Source organism: Prionailurus bengalensis, chromosome D2 (genome assembly GCF_016509475.1).
Source record: "Prionailurus bengalensis isolate Pbe53 chromosome D2, Fcat_Pben_1.1_paternal_pri, whole genome shotgun sequence".
NCBI classification, from domain to species: domain Eukaryota; kingdom Metazoa; phylum Chordata; class Mammalia; order Carnivora; family Felidae; genus Prionailurus; species Prionailurus bengalensis.
In genome coordinates this window covers 61,758,695-61,784,225 of record NC_057351.1, presented here as the reverse complement: position 1 = coordinate 61,784,225, position 25,531 = coordinate 61,758,695, and the positions used below count along the sequence as shown (strand labels likewise).

At 34.0% G+C, this 25,531-nt stretch overlaps 1 protein-coding gene across 2 annotated transcripts in view; it reads right to left on the bottom strand.

Annotated features, from left to right (window-relative positions):
• SLK (STE20 like kinase) overlaps positions 1 to 25,531 on the bottom strand; it is a 55,140-nt gene that overhangs the window by 13,821 nt on the left and 15,788 nt on the right. Inside the window, exons 2-13 of one of the 2 annotated variants that reach the window (XM_043597446.1) lie at positions 21,860 to 22,024; positions 19,867 to 19,915; positions 19,365 to 19,514; positions 14,862 to 14,934; positions 14,503 to 14,697; positions 13,649 to 13,730; positions 12,258 to 12,386; positions 10,547 to 11,920; positions 8,407 to 8,537; positions 8,075 to 8,198; positions 6,151 to 6,330; positions 4,019 to 4,111 (exon numbers count right to left, since the gene is read on the bottom strand). In XM_043597446.1, coding sequence (XP_043453381.1) covers positions 4,019 to 4,111; positions 6,151 to 6,330; positions 8,075 to 8,198; positions 8,407 to 8,537; positions 10,547 to 11,920; positions 12,258 to 12,386; positions 13,649 to 13,730; positions 14,503 to 14,697; positions 14,862 to 14,934; positions 19,365 to 19,514; positions 19,867 to 19,915; positions 21,860 to 22,024 — 2,745 coding nt within the window. The remainder of the gene's footprint in view (positions 1 to 4,018; positions 4,112 to 6,150; positions 6,331 to 8,074; positions 8,199 to 8,406; positions 8,538 to 10,546; positions 11,921 to 12,257; positions 12,387 to 13,648; positions 13,731 to 14,502; positions 14,698 to 14,861; positions 14,935 to 19,364; positions 19,515 to 19,866; positions 19,916 to 21,859; positions 22,025 to 25,531) is intronic. The other variant, XM_043597447.1, reaches the window with a different exon arrangement.

Genomic DNA, 25,531 nt, shown 5'->3' with positions numbered 1-25,531 from the left:
CCCTACCCCAAACTGGGGCTGGAACTCACAACCGCAACATCAAGAGTCATATGCTCTCCCAACTGAGCAAGCCAGGCACCTCAAATAATCTTCTATATTAAAGGTAAAAATTACCTGAAAGGTCCAGGTCCCTCACATACTAATTCGTATATTTTGTTACTTCAAAAGAAATAAAATTTTGATATTAGTGAGCTTTCTTTAAATTTCCTAACTACAAAAGCCAAGTATAACACATTCACATTGGAATTTGTAATTGGAAATTATTCTTAAGATCTGAAAGAAAAGTGATCTTACATTCCAAAAAGACTGAACAAATTTACCCAAAAAAAGAAGATGGATTTGATCAATAAAAGTAACAATTTAAATCAACACAGAAACTATAAAATGCACCCTTTAAAAGTGTAAGTTTCAATGCTGATAAGGAATTTTGTCATATTAATCAGACAACTATAAATATTAAAAACACAACTTCGGATTCTAGAAAACTATAAGAAAGGGTTATGTTATATTGGGCTATTTGTACAGAATTTATTTCTAATTCAAAGGATAAAAATGGTAATGATCAGAAAAGTGATCTTAATTCATAATTTCTCCCTCTCATTAAAAAAAATTGTTTTGCTTACTCTTTAGAAAACTACAGAGTCCAACAGCTGCCAATAATAATAAAAAAAATAAGTCTAATTTCAGGAGAGGGGAAAGGAATGGGTGAAATCAAGCTGTATTCTATCTACTCCAGTTGTGTCTATCAAACATCAAAAACAAAAATTATAGCATTAAGTGAGCTACTCACTTCCCCATAGAAACTGTGAGAAAGAATACAGCCTGGAATTCCAGACTTAATTTAAAACTACAGCAAGGGGAAGAACAACTCACTATTCCTTATACAATTTGAATAGTGAAAACTAAAGTTAAATGGAACTATAATCACATTTAATATGCCTTTTCTGACCATATCCATAATTAAAACATATATATAACATATATAAAATCAAAATGTCACTTCACACAAAGATAAAAATCTAATCACAGCATTCAATTTCTCACATGTGCAAAGTTTATAAAATACTCCTGGGAAGCTACTTCTTGGAAATGAAAATCTCAAAATTTGTGGTGAGGTAGAAAAAAAGAACACTGTTCAGAGTGTTCTAATCCCAGTTCTACCATTAATATCGTTTGTGACTTCAAGTGGACCGCTTAGTCTTCTGTGCTGCGATTTCCTTATCTATAAAATGGATACACTCCATCCCTATATTAGGGTGGAGGCAGTAAGAATCAAATGTGAAAACGCTTTGAAGAATACTATACTATAAAGTTCATTTCAGATTATTACTGTCATTACTGACATTATCATCTATCAATCTTCTAGGCTTTAACAAATAAAGCGAACAATGAAAAGGCACATGTGAGCTGAAGAAAAGGCAGATAAAACGGGAGAAGGCATCCTCCCACAGATGCGTGGGACTTACATCCTGCAGCTGGGCACTGGAGACTGCGCAAGAGGACAACTGAAAAGACTGGATCATGGCCTGAGCAACACCCTGCGGGTCAGAGTACAGTGCACCTCCCAGGTGAGAATACAGCTGATGACTTTTTGTAAATGGAAAGAATAATTATACAAATGTTGAGTTTCGGGAGGCCTCGAACAAGTTACCTAACAGAGAGGCCTCTTTCTCATCTGTAAAAAGGTTTTGAATGAGATCAGTGGTTTCCAAACTCTAGTTTATGCTGTTGTTTTTTAAACCAGTCAAACCCTCTTTCAAAAAATTTACCACAAAATGTATGAAACAGATGAAAAGTAGTGCTGCTTTAAAGTCTAAGCAGGGACCCAGAACCCCCAGTCCTCTCTTTTTGAAGGATCCCTGAGGTGCTTCTTCCAGACTCCACAGCTCTTGGGAGTACAAGTTTAAAAACCACTGGACTAGACAATCAAATACTTCTGGCTCCATGACTATATAACTATTATTCACAAATTCTCAAAATGCTTACAATAGACATGGTACCAAGTTATCATTTTAGCACCTTCATGTAAAGCAGTAGCTAAAGAGAAATACTTTTAAATTTGTTAGATTACTAAATTTTCATTAAATTTACAGAAAGAAATTTACTGTTGCTTTCAGCTTTAGTTGAAAATACAGGCTAGCCCCCAAAATTTTATGAAAAATCACCAACAAAATTTTATTAAAGCATGGGATCACTTAACTCCTTCAACACTAAATTCTCAATGTCAACTCTAGCATCTGAAATATGTATTACCTTTTAGAATCTAAAAAGCCTACATTCCTGTACAAGGAAAAACCATATTGGTCTTATCTTGTTTGAAATCCAAATTATCCAAAATTAGATGTGTGAAGCAAGGACTTCCTCTTCACCTATTAACGACATGACCAATAACCACTGGACTAAGCTGATAAGAGTTCAGATTAAGCACAGAAATAACAGTTTAAACATGAGAGGCAGTACGGTGTGGTAGTTCAGAGGTGCTTTCATTTCCTCCCCCGTAGAATAGAGGTAATAAGAGTAACTACCTCACATGTTGTGAGTTTAAATGAGTTCATGCAGGAGAAACATTTAGAGCAGCACTTGACACACAGTAAATGCTGTGTCTGCTTTAACACTTTAGTAATCCCCACACTAGGCCAAGACAAAATTTTTCACTGCCTCAAACCAAAGCCCCTCCCCCCCCAAAACATGAAATTTATTCAGATAGGCTAGTTTTGTTAAATTTAAAATTCCAAAATACTTCCCTTATTTTTCATGGTGTTAAGATATTCTTTCCTTTAAATTTTTAAACAGCAGTTTAAAATATCCTTCTGGACAAAAATAAAAATTTAAATGTCATTCCATTTGTCGGTCCCCAGTGGTTTTTGTTTCTTCCATGTTTTCACATGGGTCTGTAAAAGTTTGGGAACCACTTTTTACATCACATAAAACCACATTAAATTGGTAATTTAAAGCAACCGTTAACATATAATCCATGTCTCTTCTTCCTTTAATTGACATATATAACTACAAACTGAGCTCACCTCTCTGCTTCCAAATTGAATGCAAACTTAATTAAAAGAAAAATGATTCCTAGTAAAAAGACCTCATACAGTCATGAGATAATTCTAAAAAAAAATCTGTTTAAAGTACTAGCTTGTCTAGTTTTGTAAAGAATTCACCCATCTTAATTGGGTCATCCTTATCATAACCTAGAATCAAGTTTATACAGGCAATATTTTTTTAAACTGCTGGATTCTGAATCAAAAAGAAAAACAATGTAGTTAGTATTTAAAATCTGATTTTAAGTTGCTTATGTTATTGAGTTTAATAGTAAAATAAATGTTTGATCAACCATTTAACATTACCGTTTTTGGTTTTTCTTTTAACTCCCAACTTTATAAAAACAATGGCCTTATTTTTTTTTTTTTAAGTTTATTTATTTTGAGAGAGAGTGAGCACGCAAGCATGAGCCAAGGAGGGGGAGGCAAAGAGGGAGAGAGAGACTACCAAGCAGGCTCCACGCTGAGAGCGTTGAGTCTGACACGGGCCTCAAACCCACGAACGGAGAGATCATGACCTGAGCTGAAATCAAGAGTTGGGTGCTTAACCAACTGAGCCACCCAGGTGCCCCAACAATGGTCTTTTAAATAGTCATTCTTTTCATGTGTACAAAGCCTACACACTCAACCTCTATATTTTGTCATAAAAGTCTTCTATCAGTGACATTACTACTTAAGTATATAAGTTTCCCTCATGATTATAATAAGAATACACTGAATTATACATCAACATCCTTGTTTATTTCATCCGGAGTCAGCTTTCCAAACATTCCACTTAATTTCATATTTGCAACTGAAATGTCACCATCTCATGTGAATTTAGTTCTACGTAAAGAATGCCCTGGGAACCTTTGTATTAGGAGAAATCAACATCATATAATAACTACAGTAGGAGTTTACCCTGTCCACCATGGTTTATTGAGCTGCGAGAATAATGCTGCTTTCTGTTTTTAGTAGCATTAAGCTGCTGCTGTTACCTGAGCATGCTGGCTTTGTGCAAGCTCCTCTTTCCTGCGTTTCATGAGCTCTTTTCTCAGCTCTTTGGGTGCTTTCTCCACTTCATTTATAACCTACAGTGTATAAGCATGCAGGAGGTGGGGAAATAATACTTTCTCCACAGCAAGCATTTATGTAGCAGACAAGCTACAAGTCAAAGATTAAAGCTGATACAAAGTTCCTTTCAACATGCAATAGTATAGGTGTTAGTTTGGTGAAAAAGAATGAAAGGATAGAACATGCTGAATCTCGGTGCAGAAAGGGACATCACACCATATAAAGGTTAATCAGATGCCTAATTATCCCTATATATTATTCTCTCTTAAAGATCCAAAGACAATCAGTAAAGGATTACTAGCAGCACTGAACACATCTACTGACATTGTTTGAAATGCTGAAAATAAGGAAAGTCAATGCCATTTATAAAAGTACAAAATTTCATAACTGGCTTGACAAAACCAAAGAAATAAGTCTAAATTAAGTTCATTTAATGAGACCAAAAGAAAACAAAAGGAGAAATAAATGGATACTATGTTTTCTTTTTTCATCAAACACACCATTTTATATACGGTGTGATAAAAACAAACATGTCTGATGATTTTCTGTTGCATTAGAATAACATTCTCCTTTGCTGACAATGTAAGCCAAACTTGTCATCTTTAAAATCAATATTATAAAGTACTCATAAAGTAACAGTGTAGTATGCTATGATTTATTATACCAAATAAAGTATATTATAAAATGAAGTATAATTTGGAGCTCCTTAATTATTTCAAAATCCTAGATATGTATTCCACCTAACAATAGATCTGTAATCCAACTATGAAAAACAATCATGTGTTCACAAGTAGAAGCACCAAAAGCAATCAGATTCCAAATCACCACATGCTATTGATGGTCTGTGAAAGAGACTGATTTTGATTGAAGAGAGTGTATTTAAAATTCCCCATCAGTAATCCCTCATGAAACCAAATCACCATTAAAAGGAAGAGACTCCCCAAATGCAAGAAATTTAGCAATAAGGAAAAAAAAATACATAGTATAGTTATTTAAAATATGCATATTGCGATCTCAAATGTCTACTAGCTAAAACTCTCCAAGCTCAAAAACCGTAAAAATAACTACAAACTTTTATATATTTAAGATTAAATCATATATTTATCTGTAAATTTTTTTTAATTTAACCTGATATTAAAAAATAAGCTCTCAATAAAAACTTCCCCTCGTTTCAAGAAAACTGATATGGAGCCTCAGTAACATCATATATCATGGTAAACAGAGCAACACTATGTGAAATATTAAACAGTAACAAAACTAATTTTTAAGAAATGGTAGTCACATCAAATAAAATTATAGACCATTTCATTATTTACTTAAAGAAATTACAGAATTTCTCGGGGGCAAATAAGACACTATTACAATATATAAACCCTCTTTCTGAATCAATGACAATCTTTCATAGTAAGTAATAGCACAGATCCTGTAACAATACGGAACAGTTTTAGGAAAAATTTAAAAATTCATTGTAATCAAATGACTTTACACAGGTATTTTTCACATGTGATTCTTCAAAGTAGCTCTCAACTTGTTGAACTTACAGATATTATTTCCAATTTCAGGGTACTGAGCTTTTGTTTTAATACAACATTCATGAAAGGAAATCAAGCTAACCAAGAAAAAAAATTTTAAGCATGAATTAAATATTACAAATAAATAGATGAATTACTGTTGCCACCTACAAACACAACATGCTGAGCTTTCATGAAAGAAGAAAATTCTACAGAGGCTTTAACTGTTGCTAATAAAGGAAAATGATTGGAAGGAAAATGGATTAGACTTAGTTTGAAAACTTGGTTCAAGGCTTAGCTGGACATTTAATGATAGTCTGTAAACTTGAAGGGACCATTAAAAAGCTCTTTTATTACAGTCTTCTTGGTAGTAAAATGAGATTAACACCTGACCTTACTACTACGCTACATGACTGTTGGGAAGACCACAAAAAAAGAATAAATTGGTGCTATTTAACTCTCAAGTATTATTCCTAATTCTTTAGTCTTAAGTGTACATTTAAAAAAAACAACCTTTAATAATTAAAAGTAGTAGTTACACTTACCTCCTTCTTTCGGTTCTTTAACATATTCTGAAATTTGGACAACTCTTTCTCTTGTTCTCCTTTAATGCGTTTGGCTTCATCTCGCAAGCGATTTGTGTGTTCTTGTTCTAGACGTTCAATAGTCTGTTTCTGCTGTTTTTCTAGATTCTCAATCTCTTGATCATATTGACGCTTTTTGCTCTGTAAAATAATGTGGTTCAGGATCATTTAACTTGTCTATCACTCACGTATTGAAGAGTACATAACCAGCATTTAAACGTAGTGATATGACATACAACCTTTGTAGTACTGCACAAGTGGAATGCTATAAACACATTAAGGAATTTTTCAAAAATATGAGCATTTCATTTTTTTCTATACAAAAAATACTTTTTTCTATTATAGAATGTTCAGAATTTTTAAACCATCCAGAAGAATATCCAGTTGCTAAAGTACTAAAGTGCCAAAAGTGCTAAAGTACTAAAGAAAAACTTCAGTATTTATCCAATAAACTTTTGATAAATCAAAAGTGTTATCCAAAGTCTATTTTAATAATGTACAATTTCTTGTCATATTCAGATTTACTCTTCCTCATTAAGATTCTTAAACATCCTCAGGGCGCCTGGGTGGCGCAGTCGGTTGAGCGTCCGACTTCAGCCAGGTCACGATCTCGCGGTCCGTGAGTTCGAGCCCCGCGTCGGGCTCTGGGCTGATGGCTCAGAGCCTGGAGCCTGTTTCCGATTCTGTGTCTCCCTCTCTCTCTGCCCCTCCCCCGTTCATGCTCTGTCTCTCTCTGTCCCAAAAATAAATAAACGTTGAAAAAAAAAAAAAAAGATTCTTAAACATCCTTTTATTGAAACAAACCTTTTGAAATTATAAATCTTTCAACAAAAGATTCCTGCTTACATAATACTTGAGTATAATAATAATTTTGGATATAGGTAGAGTTAAATATTTGTAAAAGGTATTTTAAAAAATAAAAAGCAAAACACTTTGGAAAATATTTTTTGGGGAAAGAGATGCAGTTTTCATAAGGTTCTTTAAAATAGAATGCTCAATACTATAAAAATACTCAGTGAGAACAAAAATTCATTATTTTCCTAAGAATTTTCTGTTACAATCCAACAAATGTAATTAACAATTCCTGGGTAGCTCAGTCAGGTGAACATCCGACTTCAGCTCAGGTCAAGATCCTGCAGTATGTGAGTTCGAGCCCTCACATCAGTCTCTGTGCTAACAGCTCAGACCTGGAGCCTACTTCAGATTCTGTGTCTCCCTCTCTCTCTGCCCCTCCCCTACTTGTGCTCTCTCTGTCTCAAAAATAAATAAACGTTAAAAAAAAAAAACTTAAAAAAATTAATCTTGGATTCTAGGGGTGCTTGGGTGGCTCAGCCAATTAAGCTTCCGACTTCAGCTTAAGTCATGATCTCCCGGTTCGTGAGTTCGAGCCCCACATCAGGCTCTCTGCTGTCAGCGTGGAGCCTGCTTCAGGTCCTCTGTCTCCCTATTTCTCTGCCCCACCCCTGCTCATGTGCACTCTCTCAAAAATAAAATAAACATTTGGAAAAAAATTCTTGGATTCTAAATCTGAGAGGTCAAATTGTAACACTAAAAAAGTATCCAGAAATAGGCCCACCTAAGAACTTTGTAAACCATCTACCAGCTTCATGATTCCAGGTTTTCACAACAAATTTTAACCAAAGGAAAATGGAAGACACCTATCACACTGTAAGTCAGTGACAGGAAGCCTAAGATAGAAAATCCTTTCAGGCAAAAGGGAGGAAAAAAAGAGCATCTAGAACACTTAAGAAATAAAGGCCAGAAATACTGACAAAGCCAGAGAAAATCTAATAATCAAAGAACAAGTTCTAAAACATGCTAGTGGAATTTTTTTAAAGCATCAAATTTCAGTGTTAATAAAAGGATACAAAATCTAAAACTTTACCATCATTTCTTGCTCAAAGCGCCGGAAAATTTGTTCTCGTTGTTGTTGCAGTTTGCTATTGAGCTGCTGTTGGGCTCTTTGCTCTTCTTTTTGAAGGAATCTTAATTCCCGAAGTTCCTGACGTCTGATAAAATTTAATATCAATAACAGGGAAAAACAGCAAAAAATTACACCTTTGAACTAATACTTTTTTAAAAACTTAAAAAATACTATTTTCAAATGGAAAAGTAGTAAGAATAATCAGCCAAGACTTTACTCTTGCTTCTATTCTTATACTTTGCAAAAACTGAAAAGAAGTCACAAAAACGATTTTAATTATGTTCTCTACTCACCTAAGAAACCTCAACTCTTCAGTTTTGGAATCACTATCTGTAACTATCTTTGACGTGGTTACACTCACTTCTACGCCATCAACAACAAATTTGCGGGTCTTCTTCAATGTTTTCTTTTGTCTTCTTGTTTCCTGAGTGAGATTTTATTTTAGTTAGGCTTTATATGGAAAATACTGGAGACAGAAAACATTTTCTTCTTAAAAAAAAAAAAGAACAAAACACAGAACTGTACACATATAATTTTTATACCACATCATAATTAGGCACAAATCATAAAGAACAATTCATATAAATGACTAATTAGTATAACTTTTACATGTTAATCATTTTTCTTCTTCTTTTGATCTTGTAACTTCTCAGATACCTCTGGCTTTTCAGTTTTAGAACCACTAACAAAACACTTAAAGGAATGCCTGGGGCTCATCCCTAAAAGAATCTAAATCAATAGGTCTGAGGGTGGCTGAGAATTTGCATTTTGAAAAGGCTCCCCAGGTAATTTTTAAACACTGCCTGGACTGGGAATCAAAATCCATTTCATCAGCAACAATATTATCAACAGCCCTCCTCCATCTCAGGAATAGAGATGAATGTGTGATTCTTGAGTTACTAGAAAGATAAAATGTCTACTGCCTGATAGCTATTGCCTACAATTCTTTATCAAGACCAAATTCCATTCCTCATCCAAATGCTTTTCAAATACAAATAGAAATAACAGAAGTATGACACTCCAAAAAACACAGTTTGGCAAACATGTAAGTATTGACAGCAGATAATTACTTGGTTTTGATATAGGAAAAGGGGTTTATTATTTTTTTTATTTTATTTTTTTTTTGGGGGGGAAAGGGGTTTAAAAGCAGAGGGAGCAAAAGTGGAATGTGCAAATACTAAATTCAAAATGCATTAGATTTTAATTTGTCTCTGGCACTTTCCAAGCATGGTTCTGCAACCTCTTGTTATTCTACTCTCCAGGCTGCTAGTATCCTCACGCTTCTCTTCCTAAGCCCTGGACTATGATACCCTATCCAGGCTTCCCCTAAAATCTAAAGTGGGCATGCTCCCAAAATATTATGTACCACACTGAAAATCTAAACTTTCTATTTCTTCAGTTCTTAGTAAAGTATCCACAATTAATATCACCTTAATTCTCAAAAAAGTATTCGGATTTTTTTAAAATGCTATTAAGTCAGTGAATAAATTTCAGATTAATGGAATTCCAGTCAGTGAAACAAAATAAACTGAAAACTGAAGACAATCTATGCAATATGTGTAGTAATTTGCTGCAATTATGCCCTGGAGTCCTGTTCCTAAGGTCAGTCTCCTAAGTTGTTCCACTCTTTTCTGCTGTCAACCCAGAGTCTCTAAGTAATACATGACTCACCTGTATCAGAAATCCATGGAATCTTATGTTACAAATACTGATTCTTGGGTTCCACCCTAGACCTCTACATAGCTCCCCCTAAAACTCTGTTTTTAAATAATTTATTCATGTTGAGGTATACTTGATATATAATAGTATGTTAGTTTCAAGTACAGAACATAATGATTCAATATTTGCATATATTGCTAAATGATCACCATAAGTCTAGTTAACATCCCTAATCATACATACCCCTGGTAACTCTTAAACACATTAAGACTTGAGAATGGCTCTAAAAGCTCCAAGTGTTTTTGCATTTTAGTTTTTGATTTTTTTGTTTTTTTGCTTTCCCAAATCGGTTCTCATGGCAACTGTGAGGACTATGACCAAGACGGCAAAACCCTATGGACCACTGGTAAATCGAGGGCTGTTTACATCCTAAAAGTGCTTAAAGAGATCATTCTTTCAATTTCTCAATTTTTTCATAGATTATGGATTCTTGCTAAAATATATTTAAATATGTGCAATAAAAAAAATCCAACCACACCAAGTAACTTACACCGTTTACATCAAGTTGGCAAAAACAGGTAGATATTACCAAAAAATTTATGATTACATCCAGTATCTATCTCTCTCCTTGGGTTTTTAGTTGATTGCCTTCATAGGCCTTACGAATCTTATAGGGTCAGTACTACACTGATTTAGTGCTGTTTTATTTTCAAACCATACTTCACATAAACTGCAAATTGCCAAAATGACAAAGAAGGGCCCACATACACTTACTTGTAAAGATATTGATCCGCTGTCTTTAGTTTTGCTTAGGAAGCTAGAGATGGATAAATTTAAGTCAATGCTGCTATTATCAGCGGTGGAACCAGTGCCTGAATCAGTATCATTTTCCTTTTGATTCTCAGATTCTGGAAGCAACATGGCTTCAGTTTTTGATAAAGCACCTATTTCCCCTTTATTTTCTGCATCTTCAGAGTTGATATTAATACTGGGTATTGGAACAGGCTGAGGTTCACTAGGCTGTGAAGAGGAAGTCACGGGAGGTTCTCTTTCAATTGGCACTTCACATGGAATAGCTTTTTGCTCTGTATCTATCTGAGCAGTAGCTTCATGAGCATCTGGAGTTTCATTTCCTAAAGCCTCTTGGTCAGTATAAGTTACTGCATGTCTGACCTCTATTTCTTCAGTGCTACTGGACTCAGTAATTTCCTCACCTTCATTTGTGCCAGATTCCTCACTGGTTTTCACTATGTTCTCTAAACTGCTGAGTGACTGTTCTTCATCTTTATCTTCCAAAGACTTCTGATCTATCTCCTTAGTTTCCACTATGTCTTTAAAAGGAACTTCCTCAGAACCACCAGCCTCAGGACCCTCTGTGGGCTTACTTACTAATTTCTGGTCTACTTCAACCACTTCATTCCCATCATTACTCTGAGCATCCTCAGCACTGTTTTCAACTGCCTTCTGGGCAACGTCTCCTGCCTCATTTGTTCCTATGACATCGGTTATATGGCTGATCACTTCTTCTGGAGTTTCGTCATTCTTTCCCAATTTCTCTTGGGTGTCTTCCTTTGTAAGTGCAACTTCATTTTCAACTGCCTGAATGTCTGCCTCTTTTTCTCCAGTCTCTTGAGAAACTAAGTCCATTGTTTGAATAGCAGTATCTTTAATTTCTTCAGATTTTATAACCTTATTTTCAAATATCTGTTGCTTTTCTTGATCCCCTTCTTCCTCAGGTTTCAGACTCTGTTCAACATCTGTTTCTAAAGTTATTATATTATTCTCTTTTCCTTCATTGACTGAATTAATGTCCATTGTTTCTTGGTCTTCTGTATCAGGCAGACTTTCAAGCTTGGGTCTCTTCTCCTCTCTGCCATTTTCCTTGATTACTATTGTCCTATTATCAAGTTCAGCCATAGCTTCTAAGTGAGCATCATTAATATGTTCATTAATATCCTCTGCAGCTTTTTCAGGTTCATCTGTGGTAAGTTTTTCATTAAGAACTTTGCTGTTAAATTTATCTTCAGAAGTATTACGTTCTGTTTTTTCAGAGACAGATTCCAAAATACAAGCGTTTTGTGAAAGTTTATCTTCCTCAGAGCTGGCAATACTAAGGTCAGAAGAGGCACGCTTACTTGCAGGTATTGGCTGAAAAAGATTTTGTACATTTTTAATGTTAAAACATAACTTCAAGACAGTGACCAAAACTATATTTTGTATATAAATAAATATTTAAAACATACATACATGATTTAGTATCTCAATTAAAATCTGATGAAGTTATAAAAATAAAGAACTGACAAATCTTCACATAATAAATAGGACAAAAATGGTGAGCAAGGAGCAAACTTGTTAATCTTCGCCCCTAAAATTAACACTTTTGTACTGCTATCAATTACAATTAATCCTTACATACAGGTGCAATCACACCTCAAAACCCAACCCTCAATATTACCTAAATGACATTTCCTTTCTAAATACTGACCAAAGAATTTTCTGTTTCCTCATCATCATCTTCCTCTTTGCCATCTTCAACTTCTTCTGTTACTTCAGCCTTTGCCTCTGCAATCAGCTCTCGAATTGGTTTGTTGGAATCAACCGTAACAAAAGGATGCTGTTTGATCATTAAGAAGAACACACTTACTAACAGCTGAAATGCTGGCTTATAAAATTTCAAACACAAAAAATACACATTATTATGCAGTAAAAATATGAATACATGAGTAAGAAAAATATAAAAAACTTCAGATGATGTTACATCTGGGCAAGGAAGAAGAAGGGGATTGAGCAGGAATAGGGACTGCCTACAACTATACATCTTTTTTAAAGAATCTGAAGGAAATAGGTCAAAAATGGTACCATATATCTGGATAATAGGTACATGTATGTTTCTGTATGTTTGAAATTTTAAATTAAATTAAATTAAATTTAAATTAAATTTTAAAAGTTTCAAACTGGTACATTTTTAGTTCTTTAAAAGTAACAACAGTATGTTTAAATCCTGTATAATCCTTAATAAAATGTTTACAAAAAGCCTTAGAGTATTGATTAGAGTCTTGCAAATAACTGCTTTCTTGACATGGTTCTAACACTCTTAAGAGTAAGAAAAAATTTTATTCACCTTTGTATACTCAGCAGCATTTAACAGTGTCTGTCACAGACTAAGACCTTCTAAAGTGAGGGCAAAAAAATAAGAGAAAGTGTGTTCTAGGGATGTACTGTTGCATAGAAGAAGGCAATTTCTTCTGTTTTCCCCTGAGATAAACAGATCAACTTAATACACTGTAATGCAGGAATTATACAGTAACTCAACCTAACAGTAATTGCCTCAAGATTTGTCATTCTGTTTGTCCACCTATATTATGTAACAAATTCCTATTTCAAATATTACAAATAGGTCCTGCTATAAAACAAAATTATCTAATCACTTTAATACTTTTTTTTAAAAAGTCAGCAATATTTACTGAATATTATCCTCACTGTAAGAAATATTAAAAAAATCAATTAGCTTATGACCCCTGCGCCCAAGGGGCTTGCTTTCTAGTAACTGGAGAGAAAAACTGCAAGTAACTAACAAAGTGGAATAACTAACAAAATAAAAGAACACAAACTGAAATCAAAAAAGCACAAAAGGAATGACTTATAAGCTAAATGCCTTTTAGTAAAGGCAGCATATGTGTTTATAAAGCAAATGTTTACTTGTATTCAAGTATGTTGTACACATTGTATGTGTACAACATATTTTACAATGTATTCTGAGTTTCCATAGGGAAACTCCAGTGAAAAGAGAATACACTGAATCTGAAATTGTACTCTTCTCAATGAGATATTAAAATAATTACACAGTTTGTTGTTGTCATATTACTCTGATCTTACCTGCAGTAGCTGAGATGTATTCCACCTAGAATCCACATTCTTTTCCAAGCATTTCTTTAGAAAGTCCTTAAAATTTGAAGACCTTCAAAATGAAATTTTAACAATGACATTCTATTTTACTTTGTTATTAAAATCAAACAAAATTCTGATAAGTTATGCTTGTATTTTATGATGTATGTAATTGTATTAATTCAACATAAGTAGTTAATGAGAATACCAAGATTTCAAAATAATATTAAGATAAATACTAGAGTATCATCTGTAAATACAAAATTAAATATAAGTAGAGTCATAGTTTTAGCCACTGTGATATAGTCATATATGCCAAAAATCACAAAACTCTTCTATTATATTAAATTCCACAAATATAAATCAACCACATATATGCCTCACTTTCTCATAGTAAATACTGTACTACATACAGTTGTTTCGTGTAGAACTCAAATCACTGATTTCAAATTTATAAGAAGAGTTAGTTACAAGAGTTTGTATGGTTCTTAACTCTTTTTTTTTAAATGAGTATTTATTTATTTTGAGAGAGAGAGTACATGCACATGAGTGGGGTAGGGGCAGAGGAAGAGGGAGAGAGAATTCCAAGCAGGCTCCATGCTTAGCAGGGCTCAATCCCATGATCGTGAGACCATGACCTGAGCTGAAATCAAGAGTTGGATGCTCAACCAACTGAGCCACCCAGGCACAACTATGGTCCTTAACTCTTAAAAAAAAAAAGTACCAAAAATCAAGTTTTCTACTCATACAGTCTTTGTACCATGTAACTAAATCTACCCTTGAAAAGGTCAAAGAATAAAACATCAAGTATTGCTTTGTATAAGGTTTTGTTTAGAATATTTTACCATTTTGATGGCTGTGCTAATGTAGGGGGCTCAGATTTTGCTATTTTTAGCAGCACTCGCATTGGATTTAATTCATGATGAGGTGGTTCTATCTCAGCCATTTCTATTAGAGTGATACCCAGGGACCAAACATCAGCTTTGTAGTCATAGGGTCTGTCCTTAGATGTTTCACACATGACTACTTCAGGAGCCATCCTGTACAGACAGAGAATTGAAAGTTAAGATGTTTAGCTTAAGAATATTGATTGCAAGCCACATAAAAGATAGACAGTATAATCAATTATGTAGATAAGTTAATGAGTGATAATAGCTTCTAACATAACTAATACAGTAGTACATCCATAAAGATGAATACATACCAATATGGTGTGCCAATAAAGGAATCTCTTCTTTGAATTGTCCTTGTGTTTTTAGCTGATACTCCAAAATCCGCTTGAAATAAGCAATGATACAAAAGTATTAATGATAGTTTTTTTAGCAAAGCTCACTGTATTTAACACAGGGAAAAGCATTTCAAGTCTTTAACAAGGCCACTCTTATTAAAGGGTAAACAAAACAGAAAGAATAGTAACTTCTCTACCATCCTAATTTTGACAAACCCCCTCGAAAATAACTGTCAAATAAAATATCCCATCATTAATATACTAACTACTACCTCCTTTATACATCTTCGGATCATGAATACTTCAGAACTGATAAAAAAAAAAAAAAGTAACTTTAAAATAAACCAGTCTACCCACTTCAAAACAACTAGTACTACATGCTACAATTAACTGACAAACATTTTTCCTACAGTGTGAAAAGCATAAATATTATAAGAGCATATTTAGAGAGAAGTATAGTCAAATTATTAGTCCTTGAAGAAAAAAATTCTTTGGCATCTAGGCAAAAAGAGCACATAACTTGAAAAAGACATAAAATCAGATTATCATCAGACTTTCCAACAACAACACTTAGAACAGAAAAATAAGATATTTCAGATTCAAGGAACAAAATGTAAGCCAAGGATTTTCTATCCAGCAAAACCGACCTTCAAAGTATAAATATGGGTGGAACTGTTATTATATAAGAACTTGGAGAGCCCTTCCAGAGTTATCTACCAGAGAATGAACTTCAGACAACCAACATGATCACAGAGAATACTAACATTAAGGACCAGTGATGAGCATTAAACGTATGAAAACAGGACTAAAATGAGTAATTATGGGATATTATAAATCTATCATCAATGTCCTTAAGAACCAGGACTCTGAGGATAGAAGGAGATATACATGTAAGACAAAAGTGGTTAGGTTAAAAAGAAAATAAAACACATCTTATCCTAAATTTGATCAGAAAATATGTAGGAACTCATATGACAGCCTAGCTTTGTCCTCTAGAAAGGCCCAGAATGATGACCAATCCATAAACTGTTAAGTACCTCTAACATTCAGAGGCAGTCTTTTTTTTCTTTTAATGTTTATTTTTGAGAGAGAAACAGAGACAGAGTGTGAGCAGAGGAGGGAGGGAGGGAGGAGGGGGGGGGGAGAGAAAGAGAGAGAGAGAGAGGGAGGGAGAGAGGGAGGGAGAGATGGAGACACAGAACTGGAAGCAGGGTCCAGGCTCCGAGCTATCAGCAAAGAGCCTGATGCGGGGCTCGAACTCAGGAGATGTGAGATCATGACCTGAGCCGAAGTGGGATGCTTAACTGACTGGGCCACCCAAGTACCCCAGATATAATCTTGAAATACCATATCCTACTAAAAGAAACCAGGACTTCTTAAAGAAATGGCTAATTACAGGTTGGAGGCAAGAAATATAGAAGACAAGCCTGAAACATCTCAACCTAACAGGTTAGACTGTTATACGATATTGATAATGAAGCTATCAAAGTCTACTAAAGTCCTATCAAAAAGATTAATATACCAACATGAAGAGTCTCCCATTGACCAAAGATGGTACAATGTTAAGCTTCAATAAGGATAAAAATTATAGATCTGAGGGCACCCAACTCTTGTTATCGGCTCAGGTAATGATCTCATGATGGCAAGATCGAGCCCCAAGTCAGGCTATGTGCTAAGCATGAAGCCTGCTTGGAATTTTCTCCCTCCCTCCCTCCCTCCCTTCCCAATTTACACACACACATGTATGCTCTCTCTCAAATAAACATTAAAAAAATTATAGATTTGAAATCTGTAAAATTAAATTTATGAATTAATATTTTTAAAAATACTGGTCACTAATTGAGGATGAGAGAGAACCAATTCATGGTCTTCCAAGTTACATAAATAAAAAGAAGGAATCAAGCATTTTTCCTGTCTTGTCCATATGAACTACACTCCTGAATAACCAAACAGTTGAAGGGAAGTGTCATTTCATATAATTATTCCTAATTTTATAATAAGGATAAATAAAAATAATGAAATAATTGGTGAATAATTCTATCAAAATTATTATCAAAAAATAAACGAAAACAAAGTGACAATTCATTTTTCAACTCAAAGAACAGATCTAGGCATTACGCATCAAGAGCTGCTAATTAAAATAAAATAAAATAAAATAAAATAAAATAAAATAAAATAAAAGCAAAACACATGTGCCGCCCAATGAAAGGACACAAAACCACCTATATATAGTCTTGCCAAACAATCAAACTTGAGACTGATGAGGCCTTATTTATCTGCAAATCTGAAGGAAATACACAGAGGAACTTACTACAAATGATCATGAATATGCAATTAGCAAAATGCAGGTTGAGGGAAACTCTACAGGTCCAACACTCAGGTCTCATAGATCAGTGTTTCTCAACCTTTTTTTCATCATCATACTCCTAAGGAGCCTTTTTAGACATTTTTTTCCTAATCCTCTTATCCCCCACAGAATTTTAACGCCACAGATATACTGTTTGTGTAGCGTGGGCCTTTGCAGAGTTACTAAGCATTGTAATATCTAAGATCTTTTTTGCCCCCAAAGAACCAATTTTGGCACTCATGGGAATGCACACCATAGATAAAATGTACAGAAAAGAAAGAGATGGCCGGTAGGGGAGACCAATAAATTAAGAGACTTAAAAAGAAAATCAGATTTCAAATATGAGCACATCTAAACTTGAGAGATGAGCACTGGGTGATAGAGCCAAAGAGAAAGGCAAGGAAGTAATTACTATAGAAGTCAGGATAAAGGTTATGTGTGGAGAAGAGAGGGACAGTGATTCAGATGGGACACATGGAAGAGCTGCTGGGGTGCCTGACAAAGTTTTATTTCTTGACCTAGGTGGTGGTTACAAAGCTATCATCTACAATGCTACAGAATCACTAAGCTACACAATTTCTTGTGGCTTTCTGTATCTTTATTTCATAATAAAAAGATTAAAATTTAGTATATCAAATTATACCTGTTTGATGTCATGAAAAAAGTGAAGTGAAATGACTATGATCACTGGTATCAAGATGGCTTTTAAATATATTCTGTCCTTTCCATGTCCTTCCAAATTACACAAATTTAGACTTCATCACTAGATTTTTACTTATCTTTTTTAAGTTTTTTAATTTATTTTTAAAGAGAGCAAACAAGTGAGCATGAGCAAGGGAGGGGCAGAAAGCGAGGGAGGATAGAAGGGAGAGAGAGAATTCCAAGCAGGCTCTGCACTGTCAGCACACAGCCAGACATGGGGCTTGAACTCACAAACTATGAAATCATAACCTGAGCTGAGATCCAGAGTCAGATGCTCAACCAACTGAGCCACCCAGGCGCCCCTTCAGCACTAGATATATATATTTTTTAATTTGTATCTACAAGGTGCCTGGGTGGCTCAGTTGGTTAAGTACCCGACTTCGGCTCAGGTCATGATCTCACGGTTTGTGAGTTCGAGCCCTGTGTTGGGCTCTGTACTGACAGCTCAGAGCCTGGAAACTGCTTTGTGCTCTGTGTCTCCCTCTCTCACTGCCCCTCGCCTGCTGTGCTCTGTCTCTCTCCCTCTCAAAATAATAAACATTAAAAATATTTTAAAAAGTCATATCTTGGGGGCACTTAAAGAGGGCTGTATCTTCCATTTGTATGTGTGTACATACGAAATTAATCCGTTTTCCATCTAAAAGCTACATCTATTTCTTCTTATGAAGTTATTTATTTCCTCAGTGTAAAAAACAAAATTAAAAATTCTAGTCCTCAATACTTATTTTAGGCATCCATTTCAGATCTACTTTGTTAGCTTAGCTAAGATTCCATATTTATAAAATAGAGTATAAAACTAAACATGGGAAAAGAAACCCACTAGAGTTTTGGAAATGAAGATAAAACTAAGTTAGTCTGACATATCTGCTCATATTCTAAATGTGTTACATTTATAAGTATTAAGTCTACATACAAAAATTTAGGGTAAAAAATAATTAACCAGTCTTTTTATTTTTTTTTAATTAATTTATTTTTTGAGAGAGAGACAAAGAGCAAGATTGAGTGGGGGAGAGGCAGAGAAAGAGAGAGAGAGAGAATCCCAAGCAGACTCCACATTGTCAGCCTGGAGCCTGACGCAGGGCTAGATCCTACGAAAGGTAAGGTCAAGACCTGAGCCAAAATCAAGAGCTGGATGCTTAACCAACTGAGCCACCCAGGCACCCCAACCAGTCTTTTTAAAGCTTGTCTTTTTGAAAATGAAATCCATCCTTTCTTTTTGAAGCATCTTTACATTAGTTGTCTATACTATGGGAGTTAATGAATAATTATTTATCCACTATTTATTTATATTTAAATATTTAAAAAATTAACATGGAGTAATTCTCCATGTTTTACATATTTAAGCCATAACTAAACAGTATTAAGTCACATACATATAGAGCAAAGTCTCAGCACAAATTCAAATGTTTTATTTAAGGGAAGAAACTTACCCAACTTAATATCTCCATCTAAGGTAAAAAGAATGTTGCCAGCCTTTAGATCTCTGTGGATGATTTTATTATCATGTAAGTAGTTCAAAGCCTCTAGAGTCTGTTTACAAACTACTTGTATTTGGGACTCAGTTAATGGTCTCTCAAGTTCTGTAAGGAAAGGGTAAACAAATCTGCATTGTTATCTAGTGAAAACACATCGGCAATATAATATATATATCTTTACCATCACTGTCAAAGATTGCACATAGTGAATTTATTTTTTTTACAATAAATTCATTTTAGAAGAACTAAATATCTGCAAAGATTACTTTTCCTCATATATTTAACATTTCATTTTAGAAATTTTGTAACGATTATTTTAAAGTATAAAATGTAATTAAGCTGATTTCTTAATTTATTGAACTTCACTCAATAAGATATATATGTATAAATGTTTTAAATCCTTTAAGAATAACTTAAAATATAAAATAAACAAAATAAAGAATAAAAAGATGCTTACCAAGCATCACAGCGTCCACTGCTCCACCTGCACAAAATTCAATGAGGATCTGCAGGCAAACAAAAAAAGCATGTGTCTAACATGACAGTGAGTATTTTTTCTTCAATTTAGCAAAAAGATACATAACTAGGTTATGGAAACAATATAACACTGACCATAAAGGGTTTTTTTTGTGTAAAGAGTTAAGAGTCTTAATGATATACATTTTGAGAAAGCACAAAGAGAACACATTGTAGACATATGTGCATTTTTAAATCACCATTTTTAATGTCCCTGCTTCTCTAAAATTACTAGGTACACAATTTTTATTCAGGACAGTATTATATATCCATCTCATTACCACCGACAGATTTTATTATACTCATTTTTAATGTAACTACTGTGTTTTAAGTGATCAAATCTATTTTTTAACTTTACTAATAGGAATAAATCCTAAAAATACTTAAGAGACTTCTTTTAGTTAAAATACACACAGACACACATACATACACACACACACGCACACACACAGACATACACAAAGCTTCAGATCATAGTTCAATGATTACATCCTGAGGGACGCCTTCCCAGATCTCCCTGGTATATACCACCATGTACATTTCTCTTATCCCATCACAGTTGTAATTTTATATATATCATAATTCATTGAATTATTAATTATAGATAATTAATATCAATCTCTCCCACTAGACTATATCTCACAGTTGTCCAACTTTTTATTTTGCAACAATCTCAAGTAAAGATCTTATCTGGTTATTATCTAGGAATTCATTTTCATTAGAATCTCCGGGAACATTCTGCTAGAGCCCTGAACAACTATATTAGAGGACACCACACTGATGATAATTATAAGATAGTTTTTTTAATTACTTAGCTTGTCAAATTGTGTAGCTTCCTGCTTTTTCCCTTTTGTATAACAATACTCTTATTTTTTTACAGGTGTTTGCCAGTTACAGATGGTTTTCAAATTCATTATATCATTTGAAAAATAGGTCATTACTCATCTTATAGATGAGTAAATACACTCAAAGGTTAACTGACTTATTCAACATAGCAACACCAGGATCAAAAAATATAGGGCTTTTGATTTCTAATCAGATATTACTTCTACTACATACTCTTAGCATTTCTCTCATAACACTGTCCTTCAAGGAGAAAAGAAACTCCATTTCAGAAAGCCATCTTGACTAAATGGGTGTCAGTTTGGAGCAAATGGTTGACCAGCTATTATAATAAATATTTTATTTCTATATGCACTTGTGCCTAATGTTTTCTAAAAATGAACAAAATTTATATATTCAGCCTTAGCTACTACTATTCAAAGGTGAGTCTGGTGAATAGAAAATAAATATTTAATATTTCTAATAAGTATTCTGTAATTTATTACGATTTACAAAAAGTTTAGGATAAGAAATTTAAAACAATTTCTAAGAAAACAAATTTCCAAAAAATTTAAATGCCTAAATTTAAATTACAAACAAGAAAACTCATTTAATTTCATAATTTAGAAAATTTAATATTCTTAACCAAGTTTCTCCATTTGGGTCCAATGTCAATCATGAAATACTGTACAATTTGAAATATTCGTTTGAGGGGCGCCTGGGTGGTTCAGCTGGTTAAGCGTCCAACTTCGGCTCAGGTCATGATCTCACAGTTCGTGGGTTCCAGCCCCACGTCAGGCTCTGTGCTGATAGCTCAGAGCCTGGAACCTGCTTAGGATTCTGTGTCTCCCTTTCTCCTGCCCCTCCCCTGACCGTGCTCTGTCTCTCTGTCTCTCTCAGAAATAAACATTTGAAATATTCATCTGAACATCTGCTGAAGCTAGGATAATTATGTTGTTAATGACCCTCTCATCAGATCAACTCCCATTCAAGTAACATAAGTAATAAAACAGAAGAGATAATACATAAAATAGACTACCACAACTTAGAAATCTCTTTCAGACAATTAACTCATTTTGGCTCTTATAATAATATCAATAGAAAATAGTTACCCAAAGATTGTTCTCATAATAGAAGGCATCTAGAAGTTTGACTATATTTGGATGATCACAAGATGCTAATATATCAATCTCAACCATGTAATCTTCAAGTTCTTCTTCAGATTTCGTGTCAATCACCTTTGCAGCAGCTAAAACATTGGTCTCTTTATTCTGAGCCTAAAAATGAAAGCATCACAAGTGTCACACTTATAATGTATACTTGACTTTTTAAATTTTATTTTCTTTTTAAAATAAACTTTATCTTTTTAGAGTAGTTTTGGGTTCACAGCAAAGCTGGAGTGTTCTCATGTAGTCCCAGCCCCTACAAATGCACAGCCTCTCCCATTATCAACATCCTGCCCCACAGTAGTACATTTGTTACAACTGATGAACCTTCATTGACACATCATCCCCAAAGACCACGTTTACATTAGGATTCACTCTTAGTGTGTACTCTATGCGTTTTGACAAATGTATATGTATCTACCATTATATCATACAGAATGGTTTCACTGCTCTAAATAACCTCTATGCTCAGGTTATTCATCCCTCCCTTTTTCCTAACCACTATCAACCAGTGATCATTTCACTGCATCCACAGTTTAGCTTTTCTAGAATTATCACATAACTGGAATCATACAGTATGTAGCCTTTTCAGATTGGCTTCCTTCACTTAGTAACATGCATTTAAATTTCCTTCATGTCTTATCATGGTTTAATAGTTCATTTCTTTTTAGGACTAAATAGTCCATTACATATAGATGTGCCAGTTTGTTTATCCATTCATCCACTGAAAGCATCTTGGATATTTCCAAGTGTTAGCAATTATGAATAAAGCTGCTATAAACATCCATGTGCAGGTTTTTGTGTGGACCTAAGTTTTCAACTTCTTTGGGTAAACACCAAGGAACACAATTTCTAGATCATACGGTAAGACTCTGTTTAGTTTTATATGAAATTGCCAAACTGTACCATTTTGCATTCCCACCAGCAATGAACAAGAGTTCCTGTTGCTCCACACATGCTCGCCTGCACTTGGTGTTGTCAGTATGAATTTTTTGTCATTCTAAAGGTATGCAGTGGTTTCTCCTTTTTTAATTTGCAATTTCCTAATATATAATAATATAAGCATCCTTTCATATGCTTACTGGCCACCTTCTCTAGTGAGGTGTCTGTCCAGATACTTGGCTCATTTTTAAAAAAAATTTTTTTTAATATTTATTTTTGAGAGAGAGAGAGAGAGAGAGAGAGAGAGAGAGAGAGAGAGAGAGAGAGAGAGAGAGAAAGGAGGGACAGAGAGAGACAAGAAGACACAGAATCCGAAGCAGGCTCCAGGTGTTAGCTGTCAGCACGTAGCATGATGCAGGGCTCAAACTCATGAACTATGAGATCATGACCTGAGCCAAAGTCGGACACTTAACCGACTGAGCCACTCAGGGACCCCATATTTGGCTCAGTTTTTAATGAAACTGTTGATTTTCTAATTGCTCAGTTTTAAGAGTTATTTATATATTTTGAGTAACAATCCTTTATCAGATATGTTTTTGCAAATATTTTCTCCCAGTCAGTGGCTTGTCTTCTCATTCTCTTGACATGCTTATTTTTAAAAGATAGCCTCAACATGTATATTAACTCACATATGCTATGCACTGTGCTAAGTGTTTTGTATACACATAGAATAGTGTTTTACACTGCAGGCTCTACTGGTCAGACAAAGTTCAAATTCTGATTCTGCCACTTACTATGTTGCCTGAGGCAACTTAAAAAAATCTCTGTTTTTAGTTTCCTTATCAGTAAAACATACTAACATCGCACAAGTTTGTGAAAATTAAGATAAGTATTAGCCAAGTGAAAAAATACATATAAACATTTAATAAAATGCCTGCCACAGATAGTAAGAATTCAATAATGTTAGCTATAATTATTCCTATTATTTAATCCTCACACCAACTATGTGATATGTTATTATCCTTAGAGGGAGACATACAAACTTGGAGAAATCAAAAAGCTTCCCCAAGGTCATGCAGTAAGAGGCAAAATCAGGATTCAAATCTAGGTCTGTTTCCAAAGCCCTTTCTTTATCTGAATCATTCTATTACCCTTTCCAGTTTTCCTATCTTTCCATCAGTTTATTTTTCTTTATACTTAGTACATTAACTTTTCCATTTTTTTTCTTTCTTTCTTCCTTCCTTCCTTCCTTCCTTCCTTCCTTCCTTCCTTCCTTCCATTTTCTATATTTTTCTTTGTACTTAGTACTTTAACTCTTCCATTTTCTTTCTTTGGTTGAATAACTTCTCACTTCCATTTATTATAAATGAAAGGTTTCCAAGTATGCTACAGGAGCCAAGATCATTTGTTTAAAAATTAGGAATCAGATCTTAAAATACTAAGTAGGTTTTTAAAAGACATTTCAATATTATATATTATCATTGCTTCAGCAAAACTGCATCTATTACCCTTTAAAAAAATACCAAACTTTTAAAAGCTACTAATAAAAATTTCAATATATAATGTCCAAATCCTACTTTTAAGAATTTATCATAAGGAGATAATTTTATAAAATAAAAAATATGCATACACAAAAATATTCATCAACACACTATTTAGAGTAAAGAAAACTGAATGACCATAAATGTCCATTAACAGGAACCTGCTTAAATAATTCAGCACAGTTCTACAATGGAAAATTATGCAGCCATTAAAATCAATAACTAATCAATTAATATTTCAGATGTAACAATAGCTATAATATAACACTGAATGGAACAAAGACAACTTGCTAAACATGAGAGGTAAGCAATTTTACAGAAAGTATACATCCACTTTCACATACAAATAGCTGCACAAGAAGTATCTGGAGAGACATCATCAGTGAGAATGGTGGAGTTTCAAGTATTTTTTACTTTTTTTGTATTTTTCATACTGTTTGAATTTTTTAAATGAATGGGTTATTTTTACAGATGCAATAAAGTACCAAAAATTGTATCAGTATACGGGAGATTTCTTAGGGATCTATTATCTAACCTTGGAAATGATGATGAAAAGATAAAGCAGGTATCAGCCTGTATATGGTAATTTTCCTAAGTAGATTGTTGCTATGTTTTACTTAAGAAAAAACAAAAGTAAAAAGTAATACTAATTACTACTTAAGTAATTAAATAACCCTAAGGCTCAGGGTTCAGAAAATATGTTTTGGATAAAAAGAGAACTTCATACTGGTCATCACTACCACTCTAGAAGAATAGTCTGATCTACCACATTTTGTCAAATTTAGGATGCCTTTTAAGATGCACCACTATCTTATGTTCCACTAAGGAAGAAAATCTGCCAATTAAACTATGACAAGATTTTATCATTTTGAATTCTTATACCTTTTTAAAGAGCTCTTTTGGACACATTCAGACAAAGATGGTTAATATGTATCCATTCCCCTTGTGCATACGTAAGAAATTAAATGCCTTTTGGTATTTAAGTTGAACACTTCTGAAACACTTTGTCACTCAGTTATCTAATGTCTGTGTTTTTCCACAGGACATCATTCTCTGGCCATTAAAAGCTTTGGTGATGCAGCATTTCTTAAAAGAGTGCTCCCCTACTAGTGTCACCAAAATTTTCTTTGAAACCATAGACTCCCGTTTTCCAATTATAATACTGATACTGTCTTGATCTTAACACAGGTGCTAC